The 13,052-nt window shown below is 26.8% G+C and overlaps 1 protein-coding gene across 1 annotated transcript; it reads left to right on the top strand.

Moving 5' to 3' along the window:
- The first annotated feature begins 3,591 nt into the window (after positions 1-3,591).
- Positions 3,592-10,675, top strand: LOC139425387 (protein D3-like). The gene is made up of 4 exons (XM_087164943.1): positions 3,592-3,796; positions 4,467-4,593; positions 6,085-6,228; positions 10,073-10,675. Exons 1-4 carry the CDS (start codon positions 3,650-3,652, stop codon positions 10,252-10,254), a joined length of 600 nt encoding a protein of 199 aa, XP_087021069.1. The 5' UTR covers positions 3,592-3,649; the 3' UTR covers positions 10,255-10,675.
- The last annotated feature ends 2,377 nt before the right edge of the window (positions 10,676-13,052 follow it).

Raw genomic sequence — 13,052 nt, 5'->3', positions numbered from 1 at the left:
AGAAAACAGCGACCTTTTCTATCTTTCTTATATTCGAAAATTGTGCAAGATAGCGTTTGATTTTTCTGGCTCACTGATGTAATCTAGTATTAGGTGTTACTAGGGAATATAAGATTAATAAAAACTCTTCATAAAAATAGTCGTAAGTTTGAATGCGTGTAAAGAGGAATGGTACATGAATTTGCAATTACACATCTTTAAAAAACTGACATTATTTATAAGAAAATATTATTTAAAAAAAAGAGAATAAAAGAGATAGAAGCCTATAATTACATAAAATGTATGGCTTTGTTTGATAGCAAATAATAAAATAATAATGTCAATTTATATATATTTTTTTAACAGATTGGGAAGTTCAAAAAACAATATTAATCTTGTCATTGGCTATTTTAGTTAATACATTCATAAACAGATGGTAGCACCAAACAAAATAGAGAAGTGGAGAGTGTTAAATTAAAGGGAAATACAATTAAAAGGGTGTCCTCAATTAGAGGGAAATACAATTAAAAGAGTATCCTCAATTAAAGGGAAATACAATTAAAAGTCACCATTCAAAATTTCAAGATTTAACTATATATATAATATTTTAATATATTTAAATATATATATAATATTAAATATATATATATATATAAAATATATATATTTAAATATATATATGTACAAAAAAACACGAAGAAAATTAAGAAAAACAATAAGTTTGATTTATTGCGCATAAGCTGCAAGTAAATAGAACTCATAAAATAAGTTCAAAATGAAGATAAAACAAAGGAAAATTACAAACTAATGAAAAAAGGGGGAAAAATAAAATTAAAAATAAAAACTAAAATAACAAAAACTGGAGGAACTTTGGCTATATTGATACATTAGAAAGCACTCTTTCTTGCGGATATAATCGTGTGGGCTGATGAAAAGATTATATCTTTTATTTTCCGGATTTTTTAAAAGAATTCTATCCTTTTTTTCGGATTTTTCCCCCTCCAGTTTTTGTTATTTTTATTTTTATTAATTTTCCTTTTCCCCCTTTTTTCATTAGTCTGTAATTTTCCTTTGTTTTATCTTCATTTTGAACTTATATATATATATATATATATATATATATATATATATATATATATATATATATATATATATATATATATATATATATATATATATATATATATATATATATATTTGACTGAAATTTCCATTATGCTGCTTATTTTTAAACAATAGGAATCAGGGGGAATTTAGTAACAACAAAACAATATTTCACTATAATTAGTATAAGTCAAGATATTTGGATTTAAAAAGAAACATCTTTTCACACAAAAGATAACTACATAGATCTGTAATCTTGGTAATTTCATGGAGTATATCTTTCATAGAAATCGATTGAGATTATTTATCGAAGATCTCCCTTCAGTTTTAAAAAAATATCGCTCCCAGCTGAAAAAACAGTTTTCAACGAAAAGAGTTAAGTTACAAAAAACTCGTGATTCACGGTTAATGCTTCAGTCATACATCGTTTGAAGTATTCAGGAAACTTCGAAGATATCAATAGAACATTATGTTTTCAATTATCATAGTTTCTTTGATAGTCGGAATCTTTGAACAGTCCTGCGATGAAAAACTAAAACAACGTAAACTTATCCCAAATTGGGCGAAATCATGTGTTGAGGAACTAAAAGCAATTTCATTTACTTTCGATAATTTATTATACATTTAAATACCGTATATATTGAAAATTACTTTTATGTACTTAATTTCTTCTTTTTAAAATTCCTTGAGTTTTTTATTATTTAACATTATTTATAATTCAAATTACTTATCAAATGTTAAAAAACTATTTATATTTATTATTTACAAGTATTTATAGTACAGTACAGAACCCGTTATCCGGAAATCAGAAAACCGAAAAACCAAAAAACCGGAACGAAATTCGATAAATTTTCCCGCCATTTTAAAAAATTTGTTTTGTTTTTTTTCCTCACAAGATTTTAGGATTTTTCTTTCTTTTTGGAAAGATGTTTACCTTACTATCATTTTGGAAATAATCATTAGTGTATTACTTCGTTTTTTTTTCTTTTTAAGATTATTTCCAAATATTATTTTTTTTAGTTGGGTTTAACAATAAAAAAACGGCTTTTTGTAGCGATTCAGAAAACCGGAAAAATCAGTTATCCGGAATAGCGATGGTCCCGATCGTTCCGAATAATCGCTTCCCTACTGTAATATATTTTTTTCAGTATAGAATTTGATCATCAAAAAAGTTTTGCTGAAAAATTGAAATGGAAGAAAAATAGACTAAAAGAAAATTTTTAAAAACTAATATTGGTAAAATTGTGATTTGTTTTTATAAAATACAAAGATAAAACGTTAATAAAAATATGTAAAATACTTAAAAAACTTTTAACTAACTCTAACTCAGTGGCGCGACAGCCCATTAAGAGGGCCAAGGCCGACTGTGCCCATCTCAGTTTTCTTGACCTTGGGCTCTGGGGTACAGGAGCATATGTTCCGGTCAGGTGGTCAGCCGAACGCGGAACCCCCAGTGTTAGTTCCCAAGCATGCTTGGTACTCATTTTATCGACCCACTGAAGGGATGAAAGGCTGAGTCGGCCTTGCCCGGCCCAAGGATCGAACCAAGGACCTGTGGCACGGCAGTGCAAAGCGCTACCACTCAGCCACCGGGCGTCTATTATTAGAATGAAAATTTAGCATGATAAACTTCGAAACAAGGCTTGGAGCAGAGTCCTGACCTCACAAATGTAAATTTGATGCAAAAAAACCCCATCATATTTGCGTTTCTTTGCTTGTTTCTTTCTTTTATTTTTTGGGCGCAATAAACAGAAAAATTTGACGAGAGCTCACAAAATAATGCCAACATGCTTGAACATATTTCACAGAGATATGGACAACTAATGCCCTTTGTTAACCCAGAGAAAATCCAATAAGCATCTCTGAAAAGCCAAACTGAACCCATAAATGAGAAAATAACGGGTTGCACAGTTAAATAGATGCAAGAAATTGCATCCCCAAAAAGTCGTGGAATGCACAAATTTTGATAACTCTACGTTGCTCGTGGAAATCGAAGGATAAGCAACGAGAGGTTAAAGACTAAATTGGATAATTTTAAATCATAGTAGGTTAATTTCAAAATATTTTGAAAAGTTGCGGGGCGATTTAATGGACCTAGAAACCATATTCGTCGCAGCCCGTTCATGCCCATTCGTTGAATACAGCTATAAATAAATTTCTTTAAAAACAAATCCTTTTAAAAAAATCCTCAAGCCTACTTTTGTAATTTTATTAACAATCAATGCCCCAGCATTTATTACAATAAAGGAATTGGCTTGAAATTTTATTACGAAGCTACTTCTTCCTTCTTTTTTATCTTATCAAAACCATCAATTTTTGGAATCTGAAAAACAATACAATCGGTGAAGTTCATGGAAACGAAGTTCGTGATTTAAGGTTTAAATAGTCACGAAAAAAAAACCTCGATCGAGGTGCTTAGATAGTTTAATATGCTCTCATTATAACTCATTGGACAAATCTAAAAAATCTTTTGCTCTGATAAATCCATAAAACAGAGATAACTTCGTGTTTTTCGGATGAAATAATGTTGATGAATTGAAGTACGACTTTTTGCAGCAATGATACCATGAGTCACTACACCATTATGTACTCGAGATTCATAATTGTGCTTCTATTACCAATTTCTGGCATCTTCGCTCGAGCTTGTGATAGAGAATTAATTCGATATGATATTGTCCCGGAAGTAGTCAATTCATGTAAAGGCAAATTACGAGTAATAAAACTATTATTATTATTGTTTTAATATTATAAGTGTATGTTTTAATGATTTTATTGTTCTCAAACTTGAATTAATTAATATGAGATGTTTTATGTTAAATATTACTAGAAATGAGAATCTTATGCAAGTTAACAAACGACAGTTTTATTATATATTCTAATAAAAATAAAATAACAATAACTTTATTATATACTTCAGCTCATTCATATATATTCCAACAAGTTCATTTGGAAATCGCTACTCGCTTTGCATTTACATTTGGCATTTTGATCTGTAGTTTTCTTGCATTTTATTTACTATTTTTCTCTTGATATATTTCATTTCGTATATGTTCCATTTTCGTTAAATTTTTTTTTTGATTATTCCTCACAGTGTTGTATTAATATATTTTGTTGGCTTGACTACATTTATTGAATATTAGAAAGTAAGCACTCAATAGAAAGTAATATATATATATATATATATATATATATATATATATATATATATATATATATATATATATATATATATATATATATATATATATATATATATATATATATATATATATATATATATATATATATATATATATATATATATATATATATATATTTCTACAGTTAAAGCAAGTATCCAGAATATATTTTTAATGTTTGGTTTTCCTCTTCATATTTTTCAGGTGAATTTTGATAAAACTCAGGTGAATTGTGGGAGTAATGTTTCTGTAATGGACACCATGCACCCCCCAGAAGTATTTTTTGATGCTCTGTTTCAATGCGGCAAATATGCAACTGTTATTATGGTTGGTAAGTTAATCACATTAACCGGCAAAGACGCTACTTTCTTAATATCCTTGTGATACTATGGGTAAAAGTCAAGTGAATTTCTATGATATCATTTAAAATTTCTAAAGAATTACTACGCACTAAAATTTTTTTTTTCATTATTGAACCATAAAGTTTACAATTTGAACCATGTCCGAAAAATTTTAATCAGCGAGATTTTGTCTACACATAAGACATCAATTTTATTTTCCCATAGCAACAACTTCTAGCGAATACTGAGCTTCCATAAAAAAATTTTAGAGCTTGTGTTCAGCTGCTCAAACATTGATTTCGGGAATACGCATGCATGTAAATGTGTTAATATTGGTTATTCTATAGAGCCAAGTCTTTATTATAGTTAAAGCAACACTTAAAAAAATTCTGGATAAAGTTGCAGTACAAAGTACTGGCACACTGATGCAACATCCGTAAAATCCATTTTTATTGAAAAATTTAATAGCATAATTTTTTTACAGTATTATTTATTTAATTGCACTAATATTTACATTCAGCAAATATCACTGTCAAAATTACGGTGTATTAGATTTTTGTTCCGTAAAATTTTACGTTTAAACTGGTATAACGTACTGGCACCCTGAAGGCAGTACTTTTTACCGTAATTTCTTACGGAACTTTTTTTCTGTTCATCGGGTAATCAATTTTAAGAATAAAAATTTGCGGCAGTCTTTGTTAATTTTACACAGTATTCAGATCGTAATAAATTCACAAAATATTACAGTTTAAAGCACTTCAAAACTTGTGACAGTGATAATGGAGTATTTTGCAACTTAATATGATCGAAGCGTTAAATAAACGTTAAAAAATAATGATTAATAAAATGGGATGTAATTAATTATTGATTAATTAATGTAATGGTTAACAATTTTTAATGAAGATTTATACAGAAAAGTGTGAGGGACAAGGACTGAAGAAAAAACTCCTAGGATTTGAACACTTTGCAGTGTTAAAAATGCTGAAACACGTTAAATAATTATTTTGTTCAACTATTTAGAAACTTGATATGTTTTCAATTTGTTTTTTGAAGCATCGTAATTTTTAAACTTACTTACACGATACTTTTGTTCATCATGAACAGAAGCATGGTACAATTTATCACCGATTAAAGTTATAGTAATTTTGCACCGTATCATGATTCAAGGTGGAATCGAATTTTTCAAAATTCCATTCCACCTCAAAATTAAAAATTTCAACTAATATGCAATTTCTGACAGGTTTTTGTTAATATGAAAAACATGAATATACAAAACTTCCTATAAGCTACAAAAATGATTTAAAAAAATTATATATTAGGCTGTTTTTTAATACATCTCGAAGTTTTTGAAGGTGCATTTAATAGATAAAAATTTTCTAAAAATCTCTTTTTATAGTGCATTTATTCTGATAATAACAAATCAAAACAACTTGAAACGCCATTATTGACTTATTTGTTTCATGTTTTTTTTTTCGTTTTAGATTTAGATGCAGATGTTATTGGACCATATCTTCACTGGGTGGTGCAGAATATACCAGTTAAAACTTTATTACGTGGTTATCACGGAGATGATGAAGGTTATAGGGAGTTCCCATGGCAACCAATTGTGCCTCTAAGTTCAACTGGTATTAATAAAAATATTTACGAAAATTAAACTGCAAATTAAATTTGTTGTCACGCTTTTGTATAGACATTCTTAAATAACAACAAAATATAAGTCGCCTAAAGTTAAAAAAACTTAAAGGTGCAATAAATAGTAATAAAAAGGTGCAGTAATAAATAAAAAAAGGCACAAATAGATAGTTTCGCTTTAATTAGAATAAAATATGAGACTTATTTGCGCCTTCTCCATATTTAGCCTTTTTCAGATGCTGAAAATTAAGTAGGTTTTTTCTTAAATACTTAATTTTTTTTCACAGTTTCAAACTGATATATCTCAAAACCTAGTGAAGAAAACAATAATTTTTTAATGTAATATTTTGAATGTTATGTTGTCTGAACTATAGGATATTCCAAAAAATATTCAGATTTTGTTTGAAGTTTATAAAATAAATATAAATGTTTTTAAATACTTATAGCAGAGAATACTGTAGAAAAATTAATAAAAAAGATTAATTAATTAAAATTTTATCAAAACTTTTTGAATTAAAATTTAAAGGTTTCAATTATAACAAATGTGAAATTTTTTTTGATTTTTTAAACTTTAAAATTCTTTAAAAAGTTTTATAAAATATTTTTGAGATTTCATATACTTATTGAATACTGCAAAACATTAAAGATTCAAAGAACTAAATGTAAATAAAAATTTTACGAGTCGGAACTCTAATAGTGTAAAGGTAGGAAAATAATATAATCTTTTCATATAAAGCAAGTTAATGCTTTTCTTTGTTTAACAGTTAAGTGGTGTAAAATTAGAAAGTAAAATGCTTATTGGTTTTTAGATAACTTCTTGTAATAATATAATTCGAAATTTAATAATAAGTACGCTGTCTTATCATTTCTTGTGTAAATAGATAAGTGTATACAAGATAGTGGCTAGATAGTACGGTAACTTTTAACCAACTAATTTATTATAATTTTTGTTTCAACAGTTTTGTTTAATATGATATTGCATGTTAGTTATATGTTTCAATATGCTAGTTGCAAAAATGGACAGTGCCCTAGTATTGAACTGATGCTCATTCTTTTTTACCCTTTTACTTAAAATGAGCACTTTTTATAATTATGCAAACAACACCAATAATGATCAGAAACCGTTTTAGAGTTATCCCAAGATGGACCTACAAAAATAGAATTTTTTTCCTTTCCTTCTAAGACTACAACAGTCTTCTTGCACGCATACACGGCACTTATTACATTGTGTCTCATGCAACTGTTTTTCTTGACAATACAATACAATTTATTTCAAAATTATAGGTTTTTTGAATTGAAAGGCTGAGCCTCAAAAGCTATTTACTTTTGTCATCGGTTGTGTGTTGGTTTCAACCTAAGCACAAAAACTCATGACAAGGCTATTTGAAAGTTAAAGAGCATATCTTAATTATCTCAATCGAGAGCAATGATCACTAGCAGGGTAAAAAGAACATTCTTAAGTATTAAATTTATAAGAGCAATTTTCGCTAAGTGCAACACTACTTCGTTGCTTGACTTCGTGGAACTGAATTGTAAAAATAAAGAACTCTTTTATCTCATTTACGCTATATTAAGTATATATGCAACCATTTATACCCAAAATTATATGTTTAAACAGTTTTAGAGCAATATACCTTTATAAAGTGAACTGCCCATATATAAGTACTTATACTCTAAGAAATTTCCATAAAATTTGAAGCATCGCTAATTAATTTATACATTCTTATTTCTCTATCAGCCGTTAATTTTCTTTAAGAGCGAAGCTTAATTGTAATGAACTTCAGTAAAATCTTCAACTTCCCTATGACGTTCTCGGTCAAATTTTGGAACACCATATAATGTAGTAGGGTAATTGAAAAATTAGTTGCTCTGTTAATATCGCTGGCTTTACTCAATGCAACTAATAAATTTAAAAAGATTTCAGTATTTTCAGAGGTATTTGATAGTTTTTAGGCATATCTAAACCATCTCATGTGCATTTAGACTAATAAGAATATGTGCGAAGATATACTCAATCAAATTGACTCAATCAATAATTTTTCCTTAGGCTTATTACAATATACCCTAATTAAGGGTAATCCTTATAAACTTTTAATAAATTGGGCTGATCTAGAAAACGACCTGAAACAAATCATGGTATTTGACCTATAAATCATAGATTTTCAAATTAGTTTAAATATGCAGTGACACAAAAAAGGGACCACCCAGAATAACTTTTGATCTAATGATAAGATCTTCACGTTCTAGGATTCAATTTTAAGGGTTCGAAGGGATGACCACAAGTATGCTAATTAATTAGTGCAGACGATGTTTTAAATTATGAACCAGACACCAAAACTTACCTTCTCTGAGTAAACATAAATTTTTTTGGACGTATTCACGTTTCTGACCCCAATAATACTCAGAGTAGCCGCAGTCTGGAAAATAGGATCTCCATATTTCAGTCAGGTGAGTGTTCCAAAGTTTAGATACCATAATTGCAATTTTACTTTTTCTATATTTTGCAATATCTCGAGAACTTTTAATGCGTACTGAAATTTTTTGCATACAATTGTAAAGTTTATTTATCCGAAGACAATTTCAAGCAATAAATAACTTTTATCAAATATTTACTATTTTTTATGACTTTATTTAATAATTGTAGGAAAACTTTAAAGGTTGCAATTTTTTATATGATTTTAAAGTACGTAAAATAACACTGCAAAATACAAAATTTAAGCGAAATTGGTCAAATAGTTTCCGAAAAATCGAATTTTGAAAACGTCGTTTATTTAAAATTCAATTTTTCAGAAACTATTGAACCGATTTAGTTTAAATTAATTATTTTGACACATAAAATAAAATACTTTGAAATGATGCAAAAAAATGTATACATTACAATTAAAAAAAATTTCCGACAACTATTAAATAAAATAATAAATATTTTATGAAATTAATTTTAGTATGGAATTATCCTTGAGTAAATAAATTTTATAATTATTAAGCGAAAAATTTTCTATTCACTTAAAAAGTTCTCGAAATATAACAAAATACACAAAAAAATCAAGGGTTCAAATTTTGGATCGCTCTCCTGACCAAACCAATGATCGAGGACCATATTTCCCTGATTGCAACAACTCCCTATATTTTAAAAATCAGATACCCGAATCTGTTGAAGAAAAGGTATATTTATTCAGAGAAAGTACGTTTTGTGTCTGATTTCGTAACTTTTAAAGACCGTCTGCACTAATTAATTAGCATATTCGAGATCACCATATCTGCTCATTTGTGTAAATGCACATTTTAAGCTGTGTCCATTGTCGTAACTATACATTTTGTGTGAAGATCATTTTTATAAACATGTATTTTGAGCTGTGTCCATCTTAAGCACATATTTTGAAGCATGTTCATTTTTGTAAACACGCATTTTGTGCTGTGCTCAAAATAAAAAGATGAATAGTAAGTAAGTATAAATGTAAGTTTGAAATTCTTCGTTTAGTTGATATATTTTGGTCAAACATTAAAAAATATTTAGTGTTGTGCCCTCTTTCGTAAATGCACATTTTGAACTGTGTCCATTTTAATAAATGCGCATTTGAGCTGCAATTTTTATTTGAAAATGAGCATTTTGCTCATTGTGTAAATGTGCATTTTGAGCTTTGTCCATCTTCACAAATGTGCATTTTGAGATGGGCAAGTCCATTTTTGTAAAAATGTATTTCGAGCTGTGTCCATCTTAAACACATATTTTGATATACGTCCATTTTTGCAAACATGTTTTCTGTGCTATATTCAAAATTAAACTCTCAACAACGAAATGCTTAAAAGAATTTTTGGAAATTAAGTTTGTTTTTTTAGGTACTCATCGATACACATTCTTTACATTTTGCCAACTTAATGAAGTTCCAGTGCAAAAACCTCCAAGAAATGTTATTTCGAATATCTTTGATAGAATGTTTTTCGACACCAAAGAATTCCAGAAGTCGCACAACTTGGGAAACCCTGTAGCGTGCAATTTTTTTATTCAAATGCACGGCTGAAAGCCCTTGTATAGCAAGACGGAAAAGAGAAAAAACTGGTACGTAAGACATTTCATTCCAGCATTTTTTTCGAGAAAAATAAAATATCTGTAACTATCAAGATTTCTTTTATAATTTTAGTATATATATAAAACTGCTTCTTTTATAAGATAAGGTAGGTATTGTTGAATAATTTAAAAAAAGAATAAGTAAACTCCTCCCAAAAACTAGCTCTAACTGAAAGGGTTTTACTACCAGCCTTTCCTCTTTTCCGTCTCCCTTTCACCCCTGTCAAAAGTTATCTGGAAATATAAGTTTATTTTCATTGTTTTAAAGCTGCTCTCTTATCTATGCTTTTAAAGCTGCTCTCTTATCTTATCTTTATGCATCTCTTTGGATAAAATATTTCTTAAATAGATAACAAAAATTTTGCTTAAAAAAATTTTGTGTTGCTTTTTTTGTATTTAGAAAATTTTTATTACTCGTATTAATAAACAAAGCTTAAAGATTTTTGGGAATTTTTTCCAAAGGTAAAAGAACTCTTTTAACTCTCTTTTTTTTATAAAGTTTTTAAAAGTAATAAAAATTTAAACGATGTTAAGAAAAACATTATTTCTGTTCAAATATTTAGCTGTTCTGTTGTTACTAATGTTAGTTTAAACTATTCATTTAAAAATAATTAAACAAACGTGTATTTTATGAGTGAATAAATGTTATAAAATAAAAAAATATTTTTTTTCACTAGAATTAATATTAAAAAAGAATTATTTAAATTGGAAAAGAGAATAAGTTTGTTTACGTAATTTATAATTTTTGCAAAATGAAATGATTAACAACTAAATGGTTTTACTTAATTTTCATTATATTTCACATAACTAAATACCATATACATAAAATCATATAAACTTGTAACTGGAAAGTTGTCAAATGACAAAACAGAGCAGAAAAAAAAAAAACTCTACAATACTGGCTTATGTAAATCCACGAAATATGCGTTAAAATAAATTTATAAAATAAACAAATATGAATTATAAAAATTTTCTTCATTATAACATAATAACTTAGACAATCTTTGGAGGGGGGGGCATTTGTCTAAAATAGAAATATTTTAATGACTTAAAACAAAAATACAGTAAAAACGAAAAATATTTTTAAAGTTCAAAATTTTGTGTTTAAGAAATTGTTACAACCGGCTGTCACTAATCATTTTTTTCTCGTGAGTATTTAAATAAGATGATTTTCAATTGAAATAATGGTTTCAAACAGATTCTTAGTGTTTTTACACATTTAACCCAAGAATTCCTTGTTTAAAAAGTTATTTTAATTATTCCGGTCATAAAGTTTAGGCTAGAACTACTACGAAATAAACGAAGATTTTTACTTCATCATCCTCCAATAAACTGAATTGTTCAAGGATAATTTCAACTAGAAATTATTTCGTGAAAAACTCTAAAGAAATCCTTAATCATAAAACAGCGACCTTTTCTATCTTTCTTATATTCGAAAATTGTGCAAGATAGCGTTTGATTTTTCTGGCTCACTGATGTAATCTAGTACTAGGTGTTACTAGGGAATATAAGATTAATAAAAACTCATCATAAAAAAAGTCGTAAGTTTGAATGTGTGTAAAGAGGAGTGGCACATGAATTTGTAATTAAACATCTTTAAAAAACTGACATTATTTATAAGAACACATTATTTTAAAAAAGAGAATAAAAGAGGTAGAAGCCTAAAATTACATAAAATGTATGGCTTTGTTTAATAGCAAGTAATAAAATAATAATGTTAATTTACATGTATTTTTTTAACGGATTGGAATGGATAGTCCAAAAATCAATATTAATCTTGCCATTGGCTATTTTAGTTAATACATTTATAAACAGATGGCAGCATCAAACAAAAATCAGGATTTAACTATATATATATATATATATATATATATATATATATATATATATATATATATATATATATATATATATATATATATATATATATATATATATATATATATATATATATATATATATATATATATATATATATATATATATATATATATATATATATATATATATATATATATATATATATATATATATATATATATATATATATATATATATGCGAAATCTCTATATGTACGAAATCTCTATAAATACAATGTTAGAGAGACATTATAATAATATTATATTTATGTGAAAATCGTTTTATCTGAATAAATGGCTCAGATTTATCAGAGTATGTCACACTTAAAGTATGTCACAAAGAAAAAATTCCATGTTCACGATTTTTTCTTGCCTTTTTAGGGTGTAAAAAAGAAGAAAATTCATGTAGAAATAGTGTGACCCCCCCCCCCAAATTTTTTTTTTTGGCCGCCTAATTGGCGCTTATTTGTAGAATTGCTCATATATATATATATATATATATATATATATATATATATATATATATATATATATATATATATATATATATATATATATATATATATATATATATATATATATGTATATATATATATGTAATAAATAGATAATAAACAATAAAACGTTTTTTTAAAAATAATTTTGTGTTGATTTTTCTGTATTTAGATAATTTTTATTGCTCGTATTAATAAACACTTTAAAGATTTTTGGGAATTTTTTCGAAAGGTAATAGAACTCCTTTAAGTCTCTTTTTTTAACAAAGTTATTAAAGGTAATAAAATTTTAATCGAATCTTAAGAAAACTATTATCTCTGTTCAAGTGCTTAGCTTTTCTGTTCTTACTAATGTTAATTTAAACTATTTATTTAAAATAATTAAATAAACATGTAT

Source organism: Parasteatoda tepidariorum, chromosome 1 (genome assembly GCF_982258835.1).
Source record: "Parasteatoda tepidariorum strain Cologne lab strain chromosome 1, Ptep-v5.0, whole genome shotgun sequence".
In the NCBI taxonomy this organism is placed as follows: domain Eukaryota; kingdom Metazoa; phylum Arthropoda; class Arachnida; order Araneae; family Theridiidae; genus Parasteatoda; species Parasteatoda tepidariorum.
Note: the sequence above shows the minus strand (reverse complement) of the source record. Positions and strands in the feature narration are given on the sequence as shown.

Bases quoted from the DNA above. Each gene is read 5' to 3' on its own strand.
- LOC139425387 (XM_087164943.1), top strand. From the start codon at position 3,650: ATGAGTCACTACACCATTATGTACTCGAGATTCATAATTGTGCTTCTA. The intron at 3,797-4,466 runs GTAATAAAACTA...CATATTTTTCAG, and splicing joins CATGTAAAGGCAAATTACGA to GTGAATTTTGATAAAACTCA. The intron at 6,229-10,072 runs GTATTAATAAAA...TTGTTTTTTTAG, and splicing joins TGTGCCTCTAAGTTCAACTG to GTACTCATCGATACACATTC.